Raw genomic sequence first — 25,933 nt, 5'->3', positions numbered from 1 at the left:
GACTTAGTACTTGGTGGCAAAACCCTTGTTGGCAATCACAGAGGTCAGACATTTCTTGTAGTTGGCCACCAGGTTTGCACACATCTCAGGAGGGATTTTGTCCCACTCCTCTTTGCAGATCCTCTCCAAGTCATTAAGGTTTCGAGGCTGACGTTTGGCAACTCGAACCTTCAGCTCCCTCCACAGATTTTCTATGGGATTAAGGTCTGGAGACTGGCTAGGCCACTCCAGGACCTTAATGTGCTTCTTCTTGAGCCACTCCTTTGTTGCCTTGGCTGTGTGTTTTGGGTCATTGTCATGCTGGAATACCCATCCACGACCCATTTTCAATGCCCTGGCTGAGGGAAGGAGGTTCTCACTCAAGATTTGACAGTACATGGCCCCGTCCATCGTCCCTTTGATGCGGTGCTGTTGTCCTGTCCCCTTAGCAGAAAAACACCCCCAAAGCATAATGTTTCCACCTCCATGTTTGGCGGTGGGGATGGTGTTCTTGGGGTCATTCCTCCTCCTCCAAACACGGCGAGTTGAGTTGATGCCAAAGAGCTTGATTTTGGTCTCATCTGACCACAACACTTTCACCCAGTTCTCCTCTGAATCATTCAGATGTTCATTGGCAAACTTCAGACGGGCCTGTACATGTGCTTTCTTGAGCAGGGGGACCTTGCGGGTGCTGCAGGATTTAAAGTTCTTCACGGCATAGTGTGTTACCAATTGTTGGTGACTATGGTCCCAGCTGCCTTGAGATCATTAACAAGATCCTCCCGTGTAGTTCTGGGCTGATTCCTCACCGTTCTCATGATCATTGAAACTCCACGAGGTGAGATCTTGCATGGAGCCCCAGACCGAGGGAGACTGACAGTTATTTTGTGTTTCTTCCATTTGCGAATAATCGCACCAACTGTTGTCACCTTCTCACCAAGCTGCTTGGCGATGGTCTTGTAGCCCATTCCAGCCTTGTGTAGGTCTACAATCTTGTCCCTGACATCCTTGGACAGCTCTTTGGTCTTGGCCATGGTGGAGAGTTTGGAATCTGATTGATTGATTGCTTCTGTGGACAGGTGTCTTTTATACAGGTAACGAGCTGAGATTAGGAGCACTCCCTTTAAGAGAGTGCTCCTAATCTCAGCTCGTTACCTGTATAAAAGACACCTGGGAGCCAGAAATCTTGCTGATTGATAGGGGATCAAATACTTATTTCACTCATTAACATGCAAATCAATTTATAACTTTTTTGAAATGCGTTTTAATGGATTTTTTTGTTGTTATTCTGTCTCTCACTGTTAAAATACACCTACCATTAAAATGATAGACTGATCATTTCTTTGTCAGTGGGCAAACGTACAAAATCAGCAGGGGATCAAATACTTTTTTCCCTCACTGTACATGAAAAGAAACATTCAGAGACCTAAACATGGAGTCAAAGATGTCGCAATCAAAATGCAATTAACGCACACAACAATATCCACCTGCTGTTCTATTCACAATTATGTATTTTTTAGCACAACTTTAGCAATTTATCTTTTTGCCACACTCGATAGTCAACAATTGACAGATTTTGAAAATACAGAAAGGAGAGGTTAAGATTGACCGCCATGAGACAGCATCCTCTAGTAGAAAACGTAATGAAAGAGAAAGTTATTAACTCAGGTGAGATGTTATTCTTGATATGAATGGGGCACTTTATAATTTTAATTTTGGAGTGTTAAAGGAGTGTGCGGCTTTTCTTTTCTTTTAATATTCCCCTGAACAATTGATAATTCCAAACTAGATGCATTACTGAAAAAAATTGTAATAAATTCCTACAGCAGGTCAAATGAGAAGGAAGTATCTAACCCAAATGACTGATTTGCAAAGATGTCAGAGAGTGTATCTACAGTTACTGACAAGTCTACAGATGCAAAAGATCAGTACATTGTGCCTTGTTTGTTGTTCTCCAAGGACTATTGATTATCACCCTAACTGAATGTACCATTAGCAGGTACAGTTAATCTGCACTGTGAATTACTCATTAAACACATTTGAAGTTATTATTAACAATGTGACTGGATTTGTCTCTGATTAAGCCAGTTAAATGATCAAGGCATACACTGACATTCATCGAGGTTTACTGCCAAATTCAATACATTTCACTTGTAATGCCCACACAATAGCCATTGCCAGCAAAATATCTGGGCAAATAATATTCTGAAAGCAAACAAGCTGGTTGCAACCATTAAAAAAAGTGTTTAAACATTGCCAAACCAGAAAACTATGTATTAAAGAGCAATCCAACAAAGAAGGCTGTACTTTTCCCATAGAGTTGTCACCCTGAGCCATGCATAACATGATGGGGTATTTGATATCCTGCTGTTGAATATCATTCAAAATATATCTATTTGTACAGGCTTTATGGAAAAGGAAATGGACATTTCACCAAACACTGTTGTTAAAGGACCTCCAGATTCTGTGGTTTGAAAGCCATGAAGTGAGAGTTCATCAAACATATAATGAAGTTGCAGATTTATAAATAAATTATGAGGAATGGCAAAAGAGGAACACAGCACAGGTGCTGCAATAACCAAACTATGTGTAAAACCCTTCCACGACATTTTGAAAAACTGACTATGCAAAAATAAATTGTTTTATTCAACCAGTTCATAACATTCTGATGTCAGCATCAACAAGTGTGTACTTTAGATCTAGAAGACCTCACATTGTATTATATTCCAGGATTTGATACTGACTCTTAATCAGAAATGGACAAATACAAGCCATATAAATAGAAAACATCGGTAGAAAAATACTTTGAAAATGTTTGGATTAAAGCTGAATAATTATTTCCCAATTTAAGAATAACTGTCAGTAGTTACCAATCCAGTAGATGCTGAAATAAGTTTTTCTTATGGCCAAGTTCTTACAGAACAATGTAATGCAAAGTGACACTTAATGTGTTGTTTGCAAACAACCTTGCATTATTATTATGATGTCTTTGTAATTTTAATGTTATAGCATTGATGTTTTTCGTTATATAAGTTGTTCCAGGAATCAATGCTGTTTTGAATTTGTACTCTTTTGTTAACAAATTCTGTGTTCCTGCTAGTGAACTGGAACATTTAAATTATTGGTATATATACAGTATATATATATTCTAAGAAATCATATTTAATATTATATATTATTATATTATAATTACTTATTAGTAATAAAGGGATGCATGTCTCTAAATAAATGTCCATGGTTGCTGCTGTTTAATCAACACGCCAATGTGCCCTAATAGAATGACTAATTGGGATGCTTAAAGAATAAAAAGGGATAATAAATAAGTTTTTTAATTAAGCAGACTAGATGGCCACTTTGCAGTGAGAGGATTGAAGCCTAAGAACACAGGTCACATGAAACGCAAGGCGCTAGCTATACATGTAATCGAAAGTTCAAAACCAGCAGCAGCAGTCGCTTACAAAAAACATCACTAGAAAAGACACTGTAGATGTGAACACTCATGGATAATATTTTAATATTAGTACTAGATTACTTTAATGTGTAGGCACAGTCTCTGTGAATAAAACTGGGGAAATATGAGACAGTTGACTTCCTATTGAATCTGAATGCTCTACAGCAGGGGTTGCCAGCTGGCAGACTCCAGTTAGTCCAGACCTGGACCCTGAAGGCGTTTTGATGGACCCAATGCACATCTGGCCATTAATGCAACCACAACTGGACCTCAGAGGGTAGCACACATTAGTTAACTAGACCTTCGCTGAATTAAATTGGGAACCCCTACCCCTACAAGATAGGGATCTGGATTTCAAATGGCAACATGAATATGCTGTGAAGCTGTGCAAGTGCCACAGGTGTGTAGGAGCTGTATTATATGGGTGGCAAGGATGGGCTCATTGCTACAGAGGTTTTATTGGAAAATGCTCAAGACTGACAACTCCTGTTTAGTGGTGACACCAAGTGGTAGTTTGAATAAAAAGCAACACAGAAAAGCTTGATTGTTATTAAACAAACAAAAAAATGCAGGGTTGTTGAGTTTTTATGATGTTACTATATTTCTGTTTAGCTTCATGCCACTAGTTAGTTTTCATTGAGTTGCACCATGTTTAATTTTTTGGATGCATGGGAACAGAGCTGGCAGGTAGAGAATGATTTCACCCCAAGCATACATTATACAGTAAACAATGGTCAAAATGTTTCTGTTGTTGTTGTTGTTGTTGTTATTGTTCTGGGAATGTTTCCAGGAAAGTTTTGTAGTGTCCAGACAATCTGTTATATTGCTACAATTTTGTGGATTGTTTTTTTGTTAGCATTTAAACTTTTCATTACAATTCGCATTTCAAGTTTTTTTTTTTAATCTCCTGTGTCTGTATGCCTTTGAATTATCAGAGATGAGGTCACATTTGATTCTCAGCCACTGTGAAATGCAAGATGTAAGGAAATACAGACAGTACATTTAAACATAGACTTGTTTTTAAAATGGTTAACATCTTACAGCATGTTTTAATGTGTGAAGAAACATGTAACATTGGATAAAACAGCACTCAATTTTTGAGAACCTCTGGTAATTATACCTCTCGAACCTGGTATTTTAAAAAGCCAATTTTTATATCATATGTACATTAAAAGAGCTATTTTATCATGATTTTTCCCTTCTAATATAATTTGGAATACTATTACTGTTTAATGTATAATCTCAAAAAGTCTGAGGTTCCATGCTGTAAACATTTAGAAACCTTTCTTTTAATCAAAGGACCATATATGTCTAGTTCTATATTCAATTTTTTTTGTTTGCTTGTTTTTTTACAACTTGCCACAGTTTTTTTCTCTCTTGTTTTGCGTTTCCTTTGTAGTTTTTTTGTGCATGTAAAAATAACTAAAATTACCTTTTTAACAGATCTATGGTTGAAAACACGGGAGGCAAAATGTCAAACAAATCTGTAAACAACTGTGGATTGATGTAATGCCATGTTCATCCTCTGCCTCCAGAAGAGAGAAAGCAGCAAGAAAGTTAGCAGGGAGCAAATATGCAAAGGATAAGACATTTGTTATTTAATAGATACCAGCAGAAAGCAGGGGGAGAGGTAAATATGAGTGCACGTTGTATTAAAATGTCAATCAAATAGAATAAATCGGTAAAGGCCTGCCCCAAAACCACATACTAATGAAACTAAGCTACAGAAATTCAGGAGTGGGACCAAACCAAATGAAATGATATGGGTAGAAGTAACAGAACTGGTTTGACTTGACCGCTTGGCTGAGGGAGCAAAAGCCTGGCAGACAGTACGATCAGGCTACCAATGGGTTTGTTGTTTGATCTTTGGTTTAAGGTCAATAATATCTAAAAAATTATATATTTTGAGGATGCATCAGGTTGAACTGTCAGCGTGGTAACCTAAAGACGAGGGCTGGTTGTTTTCTAATTTGTTTAATTTTAAGTTTGCTTCGATGACACTTATAATCCTTACACACCTGCCCTTGCTTTCAGCACGTAACACATTATTCACCGGTCACTGGTTAGCTGAACTGAATGAAAGCCCACTGAACACTCTAGCTCTCGTTTACACTGACCTTGCTTTCTGTCTTGTGTGATCTAATGATCTAAATATCTAATATCTAATGTCTGATATAACCCAGAGTATACTGTCCAGTAGGAGGCAGTGTAGTAAACCACTCAACTGCAGGATAATCAGAAACTTCTTGTAATAATTACAGAAATCAATGAAGGAAGGTAAACCATCATGTTTTTTATATTTACATTTCTCACTAATCTGTAGTGTATTAGACAGTCTGCAGACCCATGACAACTGAGAGATGAAACCAGGAATGACAGATTAGAAAACATTATTTTACCTTTGTAAATGCGGCCCAGGCCCCTGTAGTCCATCTGGTCTGAGCAGTTGAACACCACCACGTACTTGCCCAGACAGCGGCCCATGTCCTTGGTGGTCTCAGTCTTGCCCGTCCCAGCAGGCCCTGCTGGTGCCCCCCCCATGCTCATCCCCAGTGCCTGAGACAGCGTGATGTAGCACCTGCTCCACAGAAAAAAAGGACAAGCTGTGGCAGGACATACCACAAGAGCATATAACACAAACAGAGGGGAAGCCGATTTCAGGCCATATTGTGCTTGTTGGGGTGCTTCAGTTTCTTCAGATCCACGGATCTCATTTGGATATCCTAAAAAAATTTATGGCACTTCTCTGCTGTTGTCAAAGGTAAGGTGATCTGCTTTTCTTTTCTGTAAACTTTCTGGTGTTTTCTTAGCAGCAGATCTAATCAAAGTAATGGCGATACATTTTCCAGGTGTTAAAAAAAGGAGAAGAAGAAATTGGTCTATCGGTATCTAGTTAATGGTAACTACCTCTGATTTTGGAGTACAGTGGTGTTTTTTTATTTATTTTTTGTTCCTGGGCATTAAAAGGATTTAAAAGCCACCTTGGCAGAGTAGCAAAGCAAATTCTTCTCTGCTGCTTATACTTCATAATAGCGGCCCTTTAATTTGAGCAGAAACGAGACTGAACCTCAGAATCAGAGAAGGGGTTAAGAGTGGTGAAGGTGGGAGTGGGATTAATACCTGCAGATGATTGAAATTCCTGAAAGATTTATCATTCAGAGCTTTGCTGAACATTTCTATTTTCGGTACTGTCTTTTATGCGGGTTTCTATCATTGAAAAAGGGAAGGAGCAGAAGTGGAGTCAATGTCTATTTTCTCTTCAGTTGCTGGCTCTGAAGGTGAAAAGGCTTGTCATTCTAATGTAGAATCAATTATATGATTTTGCAGCCTTTTTTTATGACCAAAGGAGAGGGCAGCAGTTAAAGCTCCAGGAGCCATTTTGTCTTTGTTTGTTTATTTGTTTGTGCATTTTTCTCTTCATACTCCCTTCTTTAAACCACTTGCCACTCAAATTTAAATAACTGATCCTAATTATGTAATCAGCATATATTACAGCAGGACTTTAATCTAGCTAAATTAATATATTTATGAATTATTATATTATAAAATATAAAAATATATTTAAAAATATTGTTTTGTTTTGTTTTGTTTTTTCCATCAAGACAACAAAAACAAAAAAAATCGTAGTAATTTTGTTGGCATTTATTTGAACTGCATTTTTTTATTTACGGTTTATTATAATAATAATTATTTGTTTTATTACTTTCTAGTTCTGCATGGATTAGGACACCATTTATGATGAACATTAAAAGCAAGGGGAGTAGGGAACCTACTAAATGTGCGCAGCTAATTATAAATTTTTCCCTATGTTTTGAAACAACTGTGGTTAATATTATTAATGCATAAGAAACCCAAAGTCATATTCAGATTTTTACTCCTTAAATAATCACAACAAGCAAAACAATCTGTTGACATTATAATCATAAGTGTCAGGTTTTAAAAATAAGTTACTTTCAAAGCCGAGAGTGAGCTGAACTATAGCTTCCAGTCAGAGTTGGGCCTTTCCCAAACTAATCTCCAGAATGGACTGATGTAAGCAGGAGCGTGAGCAGAAAACAACCACCTTGTTTATCCCAAGCTGGTTTTGAATCCAGAGACAGAGATAAAAGGTTTAAAGGTAGGATGGGTATTGACCTGTACTTAAAAACACACAAACACAAAAAAAAACATATTTAGATATTTTAGCAGAAGTCTTTTAGATAGAGGAGGAAAAGTAATGCACTTAAACCTGATCTCCCCACAGCCCAAAAAAAAAAAAACTTGGCAGCAACACTGGAGACAAACGCCTTCCAAACATGCCAGAGTGAGTCCAAAACAGCAGCAAACTAACAAGCAACTTTCCAATTTGTTAATTAAAACCCAATGCTTAGTCATTCAGCAGTCCCTTGGATTGTGCACAGAGAGTTGTGAAAAAGTGCATTAAGATTTTGTTAAGGGCACAGAGAGAGAGAGGAGAAGGAGAAAATAGAGAGAGAAGAGAGAGAGAGCATCTTTTGGCTCTGCTACCAGTTCTGATGGGTTGAAAAGAGAAAATCTTCAGACTCATTTTCTTCTCCCCAACCCTCCCATTTTTCCTCATAACACTCTTCATTACATATGCCTTTACCGCATTTGAATACACTTAGATCCCCCCTCTGCCCCTCCCTCATTTCTTTTATGCTGATTTTACCGCTAAGGTCCTGGCAGACCAGGGAAGAAGTGAGGAAAAGAGACAGGCTGTTCAAACAGGGGATCCACAAGATAACTTTCCATCGCAAGCCACATTTGATAGGACAAGGAGAGACTGTTCTTCACAGTCACCTTCAAGGTTGGTCAGTGTAAAGAGGATTTCAAATGTGAATGTGTTCAAGGCAGTCAATTATGATCCTGCACATGTTATAATATATAATTTCTATTCTGAAGTGGAAAACATCTGCTTGTTTGAAGGCACTGAATCCACAGAGCAGGGGCAACATTCAATCATATTCCATTTTATCTTCGTTCTCTCTCACTTCCATTTCTTTACAGACCCACAGAACAGTCTGGCATCATAAGTAAATCCAGTCGGTGAGGGTCAAGTGTTATGATGTTAGGGGTGTGGCATTACAGAGAGAGTAGAGGCATTTAGTAGCTGATTATCAGGTTGTCAGACTGTGCTGGTGATGCAGTATGCAGCCTGCAAGCTCTAACACTTACAATGTTACACAAGTGGGTGGTTAAACCCCCACCTGTCCCTTTAACTAGAGACAGTCACCTGGCCAGGTAAAAACTTCACTTCCCACAATCCTCTAGTTCAATCTCTCCCCCCACTGGCTCATTCAAATCCTCCAATGTCCAATCACAGCCTAGGCAGCACCTGTTAGTATATACAGGGCAGTCATAGTTGGGATGACTCCATTGTTTTGCAAATCTTTTTCAATCTTTCCTATTTCTCTTGTTTACTTTGATCAATCCTACTAAAAGTGTGTTTAGATATCTACATACTTCTTTGTTTTTTTGTTTCTATTAGCACTGTTGTTAATGTAGGTGTTTGTTGTTTTGTCTAGTATGGAATCCTATTGAGTGTTGTTTTACAGTTTGTGTGTTGGCTTGTTTTGGACTTTCTGCTGCATTCATGTCCACTCCTCATTCCTGGATTATTCACCAAGACCATTGCAACGCTCTCAATGTTTCCAATCAATCTCCTCCACATTCATTGCTGTTTTCACTTGTCTTCTTCTGGGTGGGCTCACTTCATCCTATTGACATTGGTTTGTTTTTCCATGATAATTTTCACCAATATTTGGAAAGTAATCTTTTGTTACTTTGCAGGACAGTTAGTTTCACCTTTACTTTTCTTCAGCCTCTTTTCAATTGTGTTTATGGACTGTGTGCATCCATTTCAATCTCATTTATCTCCATTCCAATTATTCTAATTGTTTTCTACAGGGTGTGTTTGTTGGGTTGTCTGTCTGTGGAGGGTCTGAATGTTAGTGAGTGTTTTGGGCTCCTGCTTTTTTCTCCTGTTGTATTCCAGGTACTTTTCTACCTTTTCCAAGTTCGTTTCCATATATCCATTCATATCCCTTCTCTATCCTTATATTCTGTAGTTGTACTCTGCAGTCTTTCTTTTGTCCTACATGCCATACTTCACTTAATTATTGGTTTCTTTCCTATCCTATCATATTTCAATTTCTGTCCTACTGAATATCCACAATAAAATGCATTGGTTAAGTGACACATCTCATGTCCCTGCATTTGCTGTTTGTCACCCTTGCTGATGCACTTTAATTGTTTGTAAAGTGGGCCAGTAATCGCTCCATTTGGAGGACAGTGTAGCTGCTGAAGTCATGCAGGGTGATCGTTACAAGTTCATCTTAAAGGTCTGTTCCACTCAAAAAGAAAAATGTCTTCTTCTAATGGATCCCCAGCAACAGAAACCAGTGAGAAACAGGTTAACATTTCTGTTAGCTTTTTTTCTTTATATTTCCCCCCAGTTGTTTGCATAACATTAACTGAGTGGCTCATGTTATCCTGCTCAGAAATTGCCTTTGTGTTTCATGAAAGAAAATGAATCTGCAAACTTCTTCTTGCTGTGAAAACGACACGTTAGAAAAGAGAAAACTGAAAACCTAAACCTGAAGCACTTCAATCTCCCCTTATGTAAAGCTGAAGGCTCTTTGCCACAAAACAGCTGTGAGTTCCCAGAGTGTTTTGTCCTTGTATCAGTACAGCATGTTTCTACAAAATGGGAGTGATGGGATTCCGTCTCCTTTTAAAGGCCATCTTCAATTACCTCAATTTAAAGAATGCAAACCATAAACATAATTTGAAAAGCATTATGACCACGAATGACAGACTCTAGTCTGTGACCCAGAGCTGGGCACACAGCTCTTATGTCTGGCAAATGCAATAAAAGAGATACACAGAATGGTGTGACAGACTTGTCGTTTACCCAGGATATCGTGGGCTTAATCGGGGGCTGTTGTTTCCCAGCTGGCAGTTGTCTATAGTGGCTCAGTAAATTAGGAAGTTTAAACTTGGCTCATGCTCCATTTATTGAGCTGGTACCCCCACGAGACAGTGTCAAATTGCTTTCATTAGGGCTGAATAGCTCAAGTGATTTGGACCCAAGTGCTGGGTGAGCTGGCAGACACTGTGCAAATGGAACTTTGAAAATTACTTTTAAAATCAGGCAGAAAGACCAAGAGAAAAAACTATAATGCATATATGTTGGGTACTCCTAACTCTAGGGTTTTCAGCCCTTAAAAAATTGTGAACACCCTACTCCAGACACTGTCGATATCAGATGTTGTTTACCTGTCAGTTAAAGGTGTGATGACCAGCCGGTCAGTGCAGCCCAGGTACTCATTGCAGTAGTTGAACTCCACATCTGTGATCTGTATGACACACTTGTCCGTGTCCTCTATGAAGTAGAAGCGCGACTGCTTCTGCCACTCGAAGTCCGAGGTGGAGCGGATGTTCATGCGCACCTGTTGGAACGGTACACCTGCATTGCAGTCACTTTGTTTCACTCCTCTGCAGTGTTGGATTGTAGTCCAGCACCTTATTTTCTTCTCATACTTGTCCCTGTTTTCCCCTTATTGCATTAGAATGGTTATACATTCTGTTAGACCTCTGTAGTGAGTACTGAATAACACATAGTTTCAGCTACCTTTATGAGTTTATAATAGTCCATTACACAAGGCTTTATCACATTTAATCACATTTAGTTGGATAACCGCAGTAATGAACAATAATACAAATACTACTATAACCACTAAATCATAATAATGATAAATGTAATTTGAATGGAAAGAATTATAATATTGTAAGTTCACCCTGACCACGGGGCACTCACTCCTCACCAAGTCATCGAAGATGTCCTTCTGGTGCACATGAATGGTGATCAGCGTCTCGTACTTGGTGCGTTCGATCTTTGTCAGGTCTCGCGTTGTCATGTCAATCAGGTCATTCAGGATGTCCAGAAACTTCTGGTTGGTGGTCTGCATGACCTGCTCCATCACGAGAAGAAGGGAAAGGTTAAGGAACAAAGCAACGCATCACATTGTTACATCAGTGATCTTCCATCAATTCTCATTTTCATGTCAGCAATGGATGGGGGGAAAAAAACTGAAATACTCACAAATTTAGCAACTCTTGCCAATAATGGCTAGTGTTGGGTATGGTTTTACAGTTTTGACAACATGTATAAATAATATGATTAAAAGAAGACAGTTGCTTTCCTCTGGGGTTGGGCTTCGAAAGGAAACGCAGTACTATGATTATAACTGCCTTTATGGACACGTTGGTCAGCGAATAAGGTTAGACCCCATGACTGTGACCTTTGAGTCCACTGGGGGAGCAACCGAGCCAAGCTCGTACCTTCTTGTCTGTCTTAGCCAGGCTGAGGGCCGCCTCAGAGTCTCTGGTCCATATCATCTGGATGCCCAGCAGGCCAACCTGCGCGGGGAACATGGCCTGGAACTCATACAGCTTCAGCCCAGGGTCAGTGATTGCCATGTAGGCCTGTCGGATTATATGGTGGATGGTGTTCTTCACACCGTCCAGCAGGAGCCCCAGCCATGCCTCCACATTGCCCTAGATAATAATAAAAATAATGATTTATTATGCCAGATGCCTTCATCTAATGCAACTTAGAAGGACATATGTACTGCCATCTTTGGAAAGAAAGGTCTTATATTTAGAACATGGCAGTATAAACCGGAAGAGTAACACTGAGTAATTGTAAGTCACCTTGGATAAGGGTGTCTGCTAAGAAATTGGGTAATAACACTGGATTGCAATGGATAAAATCTCCTGAAATAAAAGTATATGATGTCTTTACCCAAGTGAATTACAAGGTGTGCAATACAATCAATGTATAATGTATACAACTACATATGTATGGATAGAAAGAATAATGCTGGATTAAATTGAATTTATGAAGTGCAAAATAATGCAATGCTATTCGGTTACTCCAGTTACAGTGACTGTAATAAATTAGCTATTACTTTTAATTTGGGAATTTGGGAATTTTAATTTGGGAATTAATTCTGGAAAAGAGTAATACAAATGTGCTGGAGATACAGTCATTCTAATAACATCTCAATGACCTGGCAGTAACTCACCCCTACTAAAACACAGGGTGCACTGTTCACATATATCAAACCTTTGAAAGTTTGCAATGCAGTCTTAACAGCTTGGTTATTAAGAATTTATAAACAGTTGTTTGTGTACCTTAAACTAAAGTGTTCCAATTTTATAAAAACATTTGGACATTAGGCCTCTCATATCAAATCAGACATTCCAGAACTGTACTTGTGCCAGAACAGGCTCCGTCAGATCCACTGTCTCCCCCTCCTGGGACTGGAAGCTGAGAATCTGGTCATAGTTCTTCTCATTGAATCCGACACGGTTGACGTTGTCGAAAAGACTGAGCAAGTGAGCCTGAAAGACAATATATCAAGAGAGTCAGGCAGCCTGTTAGGAATTCTCAAAAACGACATGGTTGGATACTCAAAAGCGTCAGGGTCGCATTGAATATGGAATCAGTTGATACCCATATAATATATGTGCCACTGTATTTAAACAGGAAAGGCGATGTCTGCAGAGAATTACTTCATACACTGAGCAACTGTGACACCTTCTAAACTGGCATCGGTGTTCCCAGGACCAATACGTTCCATCTGGCTGAAATGAAAGGGAGATGAGATGAGATGAAGGCACAAGACTGGAGCATTGTGAGGACATCTTCAGTCTCCAGTCTTCTTGTGTGGATGATGAGAAGGAGAAGAAGAGTAAGATGACAAAGAAATAAGTCATAGAACAAAGGGAAAGAGGAGTGCTAAAAAATAGAATAACAAGCTGGGGAAAGGCGGGGTAGAGTGGGGAGGAATGTGGGTGGGATGGGGTAGGGTTGGTTGATGGGTGGGAGTGAAGTGGCAGGTGGGCCGGCAAGACAGGTTGTGGGGTTGAGTGGGGGTTAAGTGGCAGATAGGGTATAGCAGCAAGGTGGGGGTGGACTTGCATTGGGGTGGGGGACCATGGAAGGGCAGGGGGAATATTTGGACAGCGTGGGGTAGGCTAGAGTGGATATAGAGTGGGCAAGGTGTGGCAGGGGAGGGTAGGATTGAGTGGAGGCTGGGCGACAGTTGGGTGAGGGTGTGGGAGGGTTTAGTCTCTCCAGACCTGAATGGTGTGTGAGTCAGAGGCCTGGCCCAGGATCTCCAGCAGGGCGGGGTCAGACACGAAGAAGAAGCGTGGGAACACCAGCCTCTTCTTCTCCAGGTACCCAGTCAGGGACTTCTGACACATCTCCAGCTGCTCCAGCAAGTGGGGCAGCAGCTGGGCCAGCGTCTCATCGCCCACACAGCAATCCACCATGTTGGGCATCTCGTGGGCCCTCTGGATGATCTTCTGCCAGGACTTGTCGATGTTCTGGAACCTCTTCGCCTCCTGCATGGAGAGAGCAAAGACATCACAGCAGATGCCTAGGGAGCTGGTCTTCCAGCTGGCAGCCCATTTCAGTCACAAGCAATTATTGTCACCACCTTATATTTTCCATGCTGTAAACTAGGGCTTGTTCATTTGATTAAGACATTCCTCCAGTCCCAGGGGTCTGGGCTCTCAAACTCAATCCCGGAGAGCCCTAGTGTCTTCAAGATTCTCTTCCAACCCAATTGTCGGTTACTTAATTAGTCTGATTGCTTTGATTAATTATTAGGTCTCTCAAGGCTAAAAAATATTTTAAAGATAGTGACAATTAGAACCAAGGTCATATTTTAAGACATCCACTGACTGAAAATCAATGTCTAGTTAAAGGGATACTTCAGTATTTTGGCATTTTAAACTGATTGCAATGACTCACCCAGAGTCATACAAATCCATGGAAATTTGTTTTAATTCTGTGAGTCCAGTTTGAAGAAATTTAAATTTTTCATTTAGTTAGATTAGCAATAGTGCTGTAAGTCAATGGTCGCAAAACGCTGTCTCAAAAACCAGCTAATAGACCTTTTACATACTCAAAAGCTTGGCCATTTGTCATTTGTAGACTTACAATACTATAAATAGTAAATTAATAGTTAAATACATTCTTTAATTTACTGGTAATCATAAAATAAATTAGTTTCTTCCTGGTTGACTGCTTTTTGTGCTCCCTGTGTTTTCATTCATGTAAACCAAGCATATCCTTGCACCTGCCTCATCACAGCTGATGAAATACATAGTTTGGTGAGATAGTTATTTTGATTTTGTATAGACTTGTATAGAATACTTAATGTACACATTTATGAGTATTTAAAAGGCAGTTTTTTGTGAAAAATTATAATTTCTTCAAACTAGACGCACAGAATTAAAAAAGGTTTCCACTGATTTGTAAGGCTAATATGCCAAAATACCATAGTATCCCTTTAAGTAGACATTGTATCTGAGAGCCCCAGCTCAAACAAGCACCAGAAGACAGGGAAGCCCTCCAGGAAATGAGTTTGAGACCCCTAGTCAGGGGACACCCTTACCAATGTTTAATTCGTGCCATTTTTAAGTGGCAAGATTATTAACACCCTTTCTCTTTATCACTGCAATAAAGAACAACAGCATCTAAAACACATATAATTAAGGGTGTTTGCAACCCTTGTGCTGGGGAGCCTCAATTTAGTTAGTTCTATAGTTCACCCCTAAATCACCAATTTCTAAAAACACATTGTTTTATCTATTAGTCAATTAAGTAAAACAGTACTTATGGCCACTTATGAGACAAATATTTTTTCTGCTTTGTTCTACATGATACCTAAAAGACCCAAACTGCATGCTTAATTTATTGTGGTCTTTGAAATGAGACTGCTAGAAAACAGAAACTACTTTGGTGGAGTGTAATTAAAGGTTAACAATTATCAGGGAAGACAGCATTCTTAAATGGGGGTTTAATTTTGTATTGCACTCCTTTTATTGAGCAATGAATGGTTGACTTTCGTGATTAAGAAAGTGGAATAATACCAGCCAAAAGCATGACAGTGGTAGACCTGAGCAAAGGACAAAGCATTAACTGTAACAGAAGATGTGCACATTAGCCTGGGCTTTGTAATAGTAGGACTCTTGGAAAGAGCAGGTATTGTTGAACTACATTTCTAAGCAATCTGTGCTGTTCATATACGGCCACATGAGTGCCACTGCTTACAGTGGGGAAAAGTCATAGTCCCAGATGAGCAGGGGAATCTTGTTGTTTTACAGTCTCATCAGTAATAAAACAAGCAAGCTCAGCACAATATTTGAAAACTCTTGATATGAGACTTGAGTATATTTTCTTGCAATGGACAAGTATCCTTTCTATTGGCACTGACACTTCCACTGGGTTTAATAAGATGGAGAATTCTAATATAATTTTCCTCGTTGAGTGCTAGCTTCCCAAGTACAAATGCATGGCTTCAGTCCAGCCTGCAGCCAGTATTTCCTTCCACTTTCTGAATATGGACTGCTTTACAAATGAAGAAAATTATAATAAACAAAATTTAAGAACTTTGAAAAACAACATCGCAACATGCCCAAGTGACAAAGATGCACTACCTTCACAGGAAGAGTGTTTAAAAATGAAAGAGATAAAAAGGACAAACTGTTTGTACAGACCTGCGGAAGTTGCTTTGCGATGTCTCCTCCAACAAAAACAGCCTCCAGGTAAATCCAAAGGTTCTGCACAGTGAGCCAGTTCTCAATGATCTCTGTGGTGTTGGAGAGCTTCTGCACCCACTCCTGGATTTTTGGTTTAAATGGTGCATTGTATCTGAAAACAACACAGCGGACCCCACTAAACAAACGTACTGCACAACATGGCTATTTACATATACAGTACAGCAAGTGAACCTCACAACCTGCAAGACAATACACAGTCACGTGCTTTATTAATACTTAACATTTCTCATAATGTGTTTGTAATATCCTTTTTAAAGAAGGAGGTAATCCTATGTATCTTTTAACTTTGATTAAGTAATTTGAATCTGGTATTAAAATATACTCTTAAGTTGTCCATAAAATAAGGGACATATTACATAAAGTATTTTTACATAAAGTGCCACAAATATGTATAGAATTTAAATACATTATTATTATTATTATTATTATTATTATTATTATTATTATTATTAATAATAATAATAATAATAATAATAATAATAATAATAGTTATACATAGTAATATATATTCCATCTGTTACTTAATGCTTCATACAAATTGATACATTTTCCAGTATTAAAATACAATTCACTGCCCAGTGTTGCCTGCAGGTCACCTTGTACATATCATTAAAGGCAGATTGTAAATAAGCTTCATTAACTTCATGACATTTCCATATTTATACCAGGATACAATGAGATTTAGCTCTGTTTCAGTGTGTGCTGCTCTGTACTTATTTGCATCCTTCAGAAAGATATCTCCAAATTCAAACTGCATATTGTCCTGTATTGCCCCCTGACAGATACAGGTAGTACTACACATAACTTACAGGTTGCAAATAGTCGACTGTTTTTTAGGTTTTGTTAAGGTTGTTTATTCCCCCTTTTGCATATAATACGTATTTTCTGACTTGGGATTTTCTGTTTTTCTGGGGGGTTTTGTATTTTTAATGCTGAAACATTTTATAAACATCAAGATCAACAGTCATACTGGTAAAACTATGCACCTGCCTCTATCCATCATTCTCGGTCTCTCTTTCTGTCTCTCTATCTTTCTCCATCTCCATCTTCCTCTCCTCCTCCCTCTCCCCTCCCTCTGTTGCTTATGAGTGAAATCAGGTTTCTCTCTATCTCTCTCCCTCTCACTGTCTCTCTTCCCCCTCTTTTCGTACCTGTTGCTCATGAGTGATGCCAGCACCATCAGGCTGTCCTCCATCAGCACCACCTTCTCAGTAGTGTCGGAGCCCTTGAGCAGCAGATCTCCCCGGCTCTTGAAGGGGGCGAAGGTGAAGGCATGGCCACTCCACTCTGCGATCACGGCGTTCAGCTTAGCATCAATGTCCTTCTCCTTCACAGCACTGATGCAGATGTCCTGAGAAGAGAAAGCAGTCTCCTCTCACTCTCAGAGCTCCTTCCAGTAACTGTGAGCCCAGCCCTGGACCTGAAGAGCTCCAGTCCAGTAGATCCCATAGCTCAGCCACATCAGTCACTAGTTTCTCCAGACTGGGAGCATCATATTCACTATTGGTTCTTTAAGCATGCCAGCTGTTCATTAAAAAGGAATCTGGTGTGTGATTGACTGAAGGGGTATTCAAGTGTTTGATCCCAATGAACTCCACATTACTGCTTTAAACTCTAGCCTGCTCAGTGGATCACAATGAAATGTTTCCCATGTCTTTATAAGTTGATTATTTAAATGGTGACCTATAAAACCTGCAGGCTCTCAACAGCCAAGATCAGATACCCCTGGCAGTGAGTAGAGATCTTTTGACCTTTGTCTACGATGAACCTTAATTCAGGTACCTTTAAATAGATATATATAGATGTATTGATGAAAAATTAACATTAAAAAAGCTGCCACATTTCCCATGTTTATAATTCGCGATTAGCAGCTGGGTCCGAATTTTCAGTTAATTCCAGCCCCCGTCATGTAATGTTATAGAACGTGTTATCTGATTTATTATTTAGTACCTCAATATCCTCCTTGTTCTTCAACAGAGGGGCCTCCATTATGTTCCTGAGCAAGAAGTTTTCCGACTCCACATCGAAATGGTGTCCAGTGACTTCCGCAATCCGCTGCCAGTGTCGAGACAACATTGCCTGCAGAACAAGAGAATTAAAAGGAAGTCAGGTCGATGTCTGTGAGAATTTTGAGATGGTGAATCTAGGTATTTATTTGAAAAAAAAAAGGATTTTGTATTATTACTTAATCTTGCTCAGGTTAAAAATACATACTAGATTTACAGTACAGCATTATACTATACAATATAATTGCAAATATCATGAAGAATACAATTCAATTGGGGTTTCAATAAGCTTAAATAAAAGTGAAATGGGAACAAAAAGCACAAGAAAACTGCCCCAGATTGAGGAGTGATCACAATCCCACCTTGTTGGCCATCATCTCCAGCAGAGGGCAGGATTCGCTGAAGTCGTCGATCTTCCTCTTCAGGTCATTGAATGCCTGCCACTCCTTCAGTGCTTTGGGAAGTTTGCGAATCCTTTTTAGGGAACCAGAAAAAAAAAGATTAATGGTCACAGAAATGAACTTCAAGCCGGGCAGAGTGGCCCACTTTGGCATTACCCACATTATGTGAAGCACGGATAGCACTACACACTTTTCTGCATTACATACCGATTCTGGAAATCCAGGAGTTCATTATTGATCTTCTCAATATCCAGGTCGCTCCACAGTATGTCGTAGTACCCGCTGACGCTCTCGATCACCGAGTTGTACAGGCTGTAGAGTTTCTGCAGCAGAGCGAGCTCACGCTTGATCCTCTGAAGGTCAGGGTACTCTGGGAAATATAGGTGCAAGAAAAGAAAAAAATCATAAGATTTGGAAATCATTTGAAAATGGTACGTTTCTAAATAAGTGCTCTGATAATTGGATGTGGTCACATTACTGGGCCTGCCTGCAACCCCTTTATCAATTTGCAGCAGCTGTGTGTCAGTATCCATGTAGCCACCGGAATAAAACTCTCACACATCCTACTTCAGAGTAATGCATCTTCCTGAGGTAGACATATCTGACTGGGTTCCTGAGTGTTTCTGTGGGCTTCCTCACAAGGTAATTACCATTCACTGTGAGGCCAAACAGCTCCTCTCCTCCAGAGTAAGTGATGTATTTCCTCCACAGCTCGTCAAACTGGGTCTGGAAGGTCTGCAGCCTGTCACTGGCTTCACGCGGGGCAATGCCCTCCACCCCCGGCCCCCTGACAAGATAAACAGGGATGGCTAAATGTTACATGTATTTTTAAAGTAGAGAACAGCATATTGAATGCACCATGTTAATCAAGTTGGATAAATGCATCTGCCAAAAGAATACATGATATATTCATAGCAATCTGGGGCAAATGTTTTTCATGACTGGTTTCATACATTCTGTTGTAGTTTATATCCCATATTTCATTGTTCATTCATTTATTTGATATTTTAGGAAAGCATGGCATTCACAGAACAGCAGACATATAGGATGGCTACTGGTGACAAAATGTTATCTTATTGATAAAGCTTCAGAAGTGAACAATAATCATTGTTATATACTGCGCACTGTTCTCTGATTTAATTTTTTGGTTGTGTTTTCTAATCAGTCAGCTGAATGTTTACAGAGTACGTTTCTCACCATCTTAAATTATTAAAAGAAAATGTTATAATGAAATGTGCTCCAGCTTTTAAAAACTGTTTCTGCCCACAGTCACTTTTTTACCTCTCGTCATAGTCGCTGTAAAAACTCTGCACAGCAGTCTGAAAGGCCTGCACACCTGTGAGTAAGTCTAATTTCATCGCTGGCTGGACCTTCACTAGTGTATTCTGAGTCTGCTGAACCTGGGGAAAGAAAACTATTAAAAAACTGAGGGAGACAAGATCCACAAATCCATCATTTCATTCATTTAGCACAGTTAAGACTAATGGTCTCATAACCAGTTTTCTACTGTGTATTCTGTGCAGTGCACTGCTCTGAGATAAGTCCAGCTCTTTACCATAGACTTAATAATTTAAATGTCAGTCCAAAAAAGGAAAATTAAAACCTTTACTCTGGCAAGATCTGTTTTAAATTAAACTCATTTTTTTACACTGCTTAGACATGTAAAGTGGTTTATATTTATATTGAAATTTTGTTCAAATTTCAATAACAATAAAAAAACTAAAATCACATTCAGACATGGATATTGAGGGGCTGGTTTTAAACATGTATTCAGAGTCTGAAGTAAAACACTAATCATATAGAAAATTAATGTTCCAGTCAACAAAAAACAAAAAACAGTGATTGTTACTCTTGTTGTTGCTTTAATTACCTCCATGTATCTATTAGCCTTGAATTTAAAAGAAAATCAAAAACTTTTCATAATTGTTGATGATTACCTCTATTTGTTTATTAAATAACCTCACCTTCCGAGAAAGAAAAAAATCTTCTGCCCACTTTATCCAGTTGGCACATGCCCACCCACCTGACTGCACCCACCTGTGAGTTGAGGTTCCTCCAGGCATAGGCCAGGCCGTCCACCCTCTCTGCATTGCCATCTCTGAACAGCAGCTCGTGCCTGTTCAGCAGGGCGTAGGCCTCCTCCACAGGGCCCACGGTCATGTCGATATGGATCTCAGCCTCTCGCACCTCCTTCAGCGCCGCCATGGCCCCCCGCACGTCCTCCAGGTCCTCCACGGGCCGGCTCAGCCTCTTGCCCAGGCCGTCGATGAAGCCGTACACTTCCTCCATATCAGCAGAAGCCTTCCTGTTGAGGGCCGCACCGAACGCCCGCTTCCAGTGCCGGCACTCCTGGGTCAACGACAGTTTCAGCGGCTCCACATCCAGCTGCACTGAGCCCACGGTGCAGGTGGCCGGCAACTCAGCGATCTGGGCCTCCAGCGTCTTGGGATGAGAAAAGAGAGAGGAAGAGAAATTATGTCTGCATAATAGTGCCTTGCCTCCTCTTTCACTGAGCAGAGAATCTCACACTGCAATCAAATTAATACTTCCACCAATCCCCTTTGCAGCCAATTCAGAAAGACCGTACCTGATGGGGGGGTAAAAAAACCCGGAAACATACGGATTTGTATGTTGAAAGTTTTGATTTAATTCCATCCTTAATGGGCTAATAAAATAACAAGGAAGCATATACTTTTACTCCCAAGTGCAGAGTAAAGAACTTTCATTTGTTTAGAAAGAAATTAAAATGACTTTCTATTTTAAAAAGCAGGATGCACAGAAACGCCAACTCATTTGCTGCTGAAGAAAATGTAAGCGATGAAAAATGAGACGAACGGATGTAAAAAACATTTTAATGAGGGTGGGATGTTTGTTGTGCAATATATTGTCATATATATTTGAATGAATCACTCACAGAGTAGGAGGCAATCTGAGTGCTGAACTCAGACAGTGTGGGGCTGCTCTCCAGAAACTCCTTCACCTGCTCCTCTGCATCCTGAGGGAAGAGCAGAGAAGTAAAGCACAGCCCAGGGTGCATTAACAACACCACTGCACTTTCACAGCACTATTTGACAGCTACTGTACTAAGTGGGGTAGATACCGATCCAAAAGAAAATAAGGGAACCCACAAATTAATGTAAACAACTTTTCTTTCAATAATTGCATTAAATGTGCAGGGAGAAACCATCAATGTCATCCAAACTGATTCCAGAGCAGCAGGTGTGGACCAGGATTTTTTAAACTCCACATAGTAAAATACCCCTTTTAAAATGCCTTTTTATTAATTCCCCATTAAATCATTCTTCTCACAAAAGATACAGAGGAAGTTAAGACTCTAGAGCACAGCAGGGCAGACCTAGACCTTGAGAGCCACAAGTGTCTGCAGCACAAGAGAGGCTGGATGACAGACCTGGCTCCACAGGCTGGAGAAATGAGAGAATCCCTTCAGGACGTCCTCGGTGTCAGTCTTCAAGACAGAGACGATGGAGCCCAGCTGCAGCACCACCTTGCTAATGTCCTTGTGCTCACTCAGCTGCCTGTCCAGCGGCTTCAGCACCACCTGCTTGGTCATCTTGTTGTCGTCCCCAGTGTCCCTCACCGCATTCTCCACCTGAAACAAGCCCTATTTTATCACCTGATCGAACTGTTTTCATCTTTTTGGTTGTTTCTTTGTTTACAGAGCTTTCTTATATATTGCTTCATTGCTGTGGTTTTCTCAAGAGAATCTTAACACCAACCTTGGCTGAGTAACAAAGCCAAGAGGGTTGACTGTAACCGATGTCTGAAGGGATTAGACTGTACCTGGAGCTGCTTGTGGTGTAAATGAGCAAACGTCCACAGAGGAATTTCCTTCGCCATGGACAGCACGGTGTTCACAGCCTTGTTCAGAGCACTCTGGAAGACAAGCAGAATGACATCACCAGCAAATGAGGATTGCCCATCCCATAACTTACTGCTGGATACTCCAGCAAGCCCACCTGAATGTCATCGAGGCTGGGCCTGATGACCACGTTGGGAATGGCCAGCTGAATGGTAGCTCTGAACAGCGGAGTCTGGGCAGCCAGGCGGTGTGTGTTCGACTGGTACTTAGAGTTGACCACATGGAGACGCCGCTTGAGGGCATCCAGAGATAGTTTGGTGCCTGTGAGAGGAGAGAATACCACAGAGGGGTGAACTCTAACCCCTAACCCTAAGATGAACCCCAAACCCGATCTCTAACCCCTTACCGTAACCCTCACCATAACCTCAGCTCTCTCCCTAACCCCCCCTCTCATACACATACAGAACACTTTTGAATGCATTTTAATCTCCAGTGCTAAAATTATTCAGATCTTTCCATCTACACAAAACCCAGCACCAATCCCAAAAATGTGCTTGAATGACAACTACGTTTTCTACTTTTACTCATTTCCACACATACATTGTCCTGTGCTGGATTTACCCCTTTTATACTCTTATGGAGAGAAAGAAGAGTGGTAAGAAAAGCTTAGCAATCACCCCAGACCAAGTTATGACACCACTATAGGACAGGGCGTGGGAGGTGGGCAAGGGGTAATATTCAGCCTGTCCATCAGTCTTACACTTAACGAGAGCATCTGTGTTCTTCTGGCACAGCTGCCCCATCATGTTGTAGAAGCTGCAGGGCAGGCAGTCCTGGCAACGAGTCTTCTGCTTGGTATCAGGGTGGAGACAAGGGAAGGCACCCTGACCGTGACAAACAACACTGTTACTGTGGGCTAGGAATGTCCGTAAGACTCCAAGTGTTTTGGCATCGAATGCATTTTAATAAACACTGGCCAAGCCTACAAAGAAAGGACTGCTGTACAAATAGGTTGGCTTACATTCAACATTTATTACAGCTCTCCCTTACTACTTTAAAGCTGTAATTAGCATTCTTAATCCATGTTTCTCTTTTACATCACAGAGATCTGTTGACGCAAGGCAGAATAAAATATAGAAACCATTAAGACTGACCCTCAGTTTAAACAATTACTCGTTTCTACTAACCTCCAAGTTGACCCTTTCTGCAGGTTTCATCTTCCTCTTGAGATCTTCAATGAGCTCATACATGGTCCTCTCCACCTGCTGGCTTTGTCTGCAGGGAACACAAATGGGAACCAGTCTAGGTCAGAGGTGAGGTGAGGGCCTCAGGTAAATGTACTGTGACTGGCAATTCAATTATCTGTATAGATCCGGTCTGGGAATGTCTATATATAAACTGCAAAATTGTAAGGTTTCCCTTTCAATCCACATGCTGCAGAACAATACAGACTGTGGATAGGTAGTTTTATGACAACTAGCAACATTATTATCCATACACTTTCCTATTATTCTCTCTTCAGAGCTGACTTTGGTTCCAATGCACAGGCATATACTTTATAGATTGCATTTCTAATAAATCTGTATTTTATGTGTGGTTCATATTTTTAAAAAGTATTCATTGTACTTCTTAATTGTATTAGATGCCATGTATAATTGTATCAGGGGCTCTATAAATTGTGAGTTTCTCCCTTTTAGACTGATTCATTGCAACAGCTGAATGGTATTCTGCTCACAAACTATTCACACCTGCAGAATTAACACAGGTGATTAAGGAACTAATTTCTTTGTTTGGTTCTGCCTTATATTTGTCATGTTGCAGAGAGGGAGGGAGGTCAGGAGCACATTGCAATCTGTGTGGGCGAGAGGAATGGCAAGGATGAGCGGGCTACATTTGAATTTTGTTGAAAGGAAGTGTGAGTATCAATTCTATTTCTGAATGATATGGTAACGAGACTGATAGTAGAATGACCAACAGTTTAAATTGCTATTTTGCAAGAAGCATTAGTGGAAAATTACGATTCTTATCACTGAGTGTAGAGTGAAGCCGTTTTTGCTGTCCTCATAGTTCCTCCCTCGGTCTCCCTGACAAACTATGTATTACTATTTGGGTAGTGCAATATTAAGGATAATTTGTTTTTCACTTGTTTCTTTTAATACACGTATTTTATATTTTAATGGATACTTTTAGCACAACAGACAATTTTAAATCTAATCTAACATAACCTAGTTTATAGTTCAATATTGTGAGATTTTGTGATGTGTGTGATATTGGTGTGGTATACAAGTTATTTGTTTGGGAGAGCACAACTACACCCCCAGCCCTCCACTTTTTGCATGGTTGTGATTTCAACAATAAAGAAGGTTTCTGTACTTGGGTTTATTGTGAGGAAATTGCAAACACCAACCTGATCAAAAGAGTCTGTGAGAGTATATGTAGAACACGTATAAATAACTTGATTTCTATAGCCCTGACCTCTGGGTTGAGGTGTTACATATACACCATATTCCTCATTTTGAAACCTAATCACACCAGCTACAAATAAAATTTAAATCAAACTCTGCTTTTCACGATCTTCTCTACCTTTGGATGGTACTGTTTTGGAGCTGTTGACAAGATGGTGATTATGATAAAGTCAAATGGATGGATGGTATCTGGTACTCCGAATGCATTTTAATTGACTCACGCGCTCAGAGCCCTCCCCGCTGCCGCCACCACCCTCTCCGCCATGTTCTGGAAGCTCAGCGGCTCTGCTGGCTGCTCATCCGGCAGGTCAAGCAGGGCAGTGCCGCACATGGCTTCCAGGACTCTCTCCACACGGCACTCCAGTGTGTCCCCAGACCACTTCCCCATCTGCTGCAACACTCCCAGGGCACAGTACACTGTGTCGATGACTGTGATGATTAACGGGGACACAGGGGGAGGAGAGGCAGAGTTCAGAGGTGGACTTAGACTTGCAGAGTCCCTTTTTTAAGTAAGAACCATGAAGATTGTAACATGCTGCACAAATGGGTGTCTCCGCACGCTTGCACCAGAGCCTGTGACAATTAGGAAGGGAAATCTTACATCTTTCAATGTTCAGGGATGTCCAGGACAGCATGGTGAGTCCTGGAGAGAGAGCCTCTTCAACTTGCATCACAAAGGGCTTCATCAGAGGCTGCAGGATGCCCGGGATCTTGTTCAGAGCTTCCTGGAAATCCTCCAGCATGTTCTGCAATCTGAACCAAAAAGAGATACCTGACACAAATATTAATAAGACTAAGAGTTTGTATGAAAGGGATAAATCCAGGGTCCCTGCACTATAATTAGCCGACCGAGACAAAGCAACTTAATCTCCTGGGCTGCTCTAGTTCTAATGCACATTACATTTTTATTAAACCATGCTTCCTTATGTATTCTTAGCACTTCTATCATTCTCCTATGCCAACCCCTTTTTTTTTTATTACATGGGTTTTCAAACTGGTTCTGGAGTACCCCCTGCCCTGCTGGTTTTTGTTCCAACCTAGGTCTTAATTACTTAATTGATGGTATATTGCTGTGTTAGGTCAATTAAGCAATTAAGACCTCAGTTGGAACAAAAACAAGCAGGGTACTCCAGGACTGGATTGAAAACCCCTGCTTTAGCACATACTGT

The 25,933-nt window shown here is 40.3% G+C and overlaps 1 protein-coding gene across 1 annotated transcript in view; it reads right to left on the bottom strand.

The window, feature by feature from the left end:
* Nucleotides 1-25,933, bottom strand: part of dnah5l (dynein, axonemal, heavy chain 5 like) — a 206,701-nt gene that overhangs the window by 162,641 nt on the left and 18,127 nt on the right. The window contains exons 19-40 of the mRNA XM_066687675.1: nt 25,366-25,517; nt 24,986-25,193; nt 23,487-23,574; nt 23,060-23,183; nt 22,457-22,620; nt 22,281-22,373; nt 21,889-22,089; nt 21,394-21,474; nt 20,517-20,921; nt 19,761-19,879; nt 19,130-19,266; nt 18,687-18,849; nt 18,441-18,552; nt 18,023-18,151; nt 17,224-17,423; nt 16,010-16,163; nt 13,580-13,846; nt 12,710-12,838; nt 11,774-11,989; nt 11,257-11,403; nt 10,709-10,881; nt 5,830-6,008 (exon numbers count right to left, since the gene is read on the bottom strand). Of these exons, the coding sequence (XP_066543772.1) occupies nt 5,830-6,008; nt 10,709-10,881; nt 11,257-11,403; nt 11,774-11,989; nt 12,710-12,838; nt 13,580-13,846; nt 16,010-16,163; nt 17,224-17,423; nt 18,023-18,151; nt 18,441-18,552; nt 18,687-18,849; nt 19,130-19,266; nt 19,761-19,879; nt 20,517-20,921; nt 21,394-21,474; nt 21,889-22,089; nt 22,281-22,373; nt 22,457-22,620; nt 23,060-23,183; nt 23,487-23,574; nt 24,986-25,193; nt 25,366-25,517 (3,641 nt within the window). The remainder of the gene's footprint in view (nt 1-5,829; nt 6,009-10,708; nt 10,882-11,256; nt 11,404-11,773; nt 11,990-12,709; nt 12,839-13,579; nt 13,847-16,009; nt 16,164-17,223; nt 17,424-18,022; nt 18,152-18,440; nt 18,553-18,686; nt 18,850-19,129; nt 19,267-19,760; nt 19,880-20,516; nt 20,922-21,393; nt 21,475-21,888; nt 22,090-22,280; nt 22,374-22,456; nt 22,621-23,059; nt 23,184-23,486; nt 23,575-24,985; nt 25,194-25,365; nt 25,518-25,933) is intronic.

The sequence above is a fragment of the Amia ocellicauda genome, chromosome 2 (genome assembly GCF_036373705.1).
Source record: "Amia ocellicauda isolate fAmiCal2 chromosome 2, fAmiCal2.hap1, whole genome shotgun sequence".
Classification (NCBI taxonomy): Eukaryota; Metazoa; Chordata; class Actinopteri; order Amiiformes; family Amiidae; genus Amia; species Amia ocellicauda.
The sequence above is the reverse complement of the archived record's forward strand: the minus strand, read 5'-3'. Positions and strand labels throughout refer to the sequence as shown.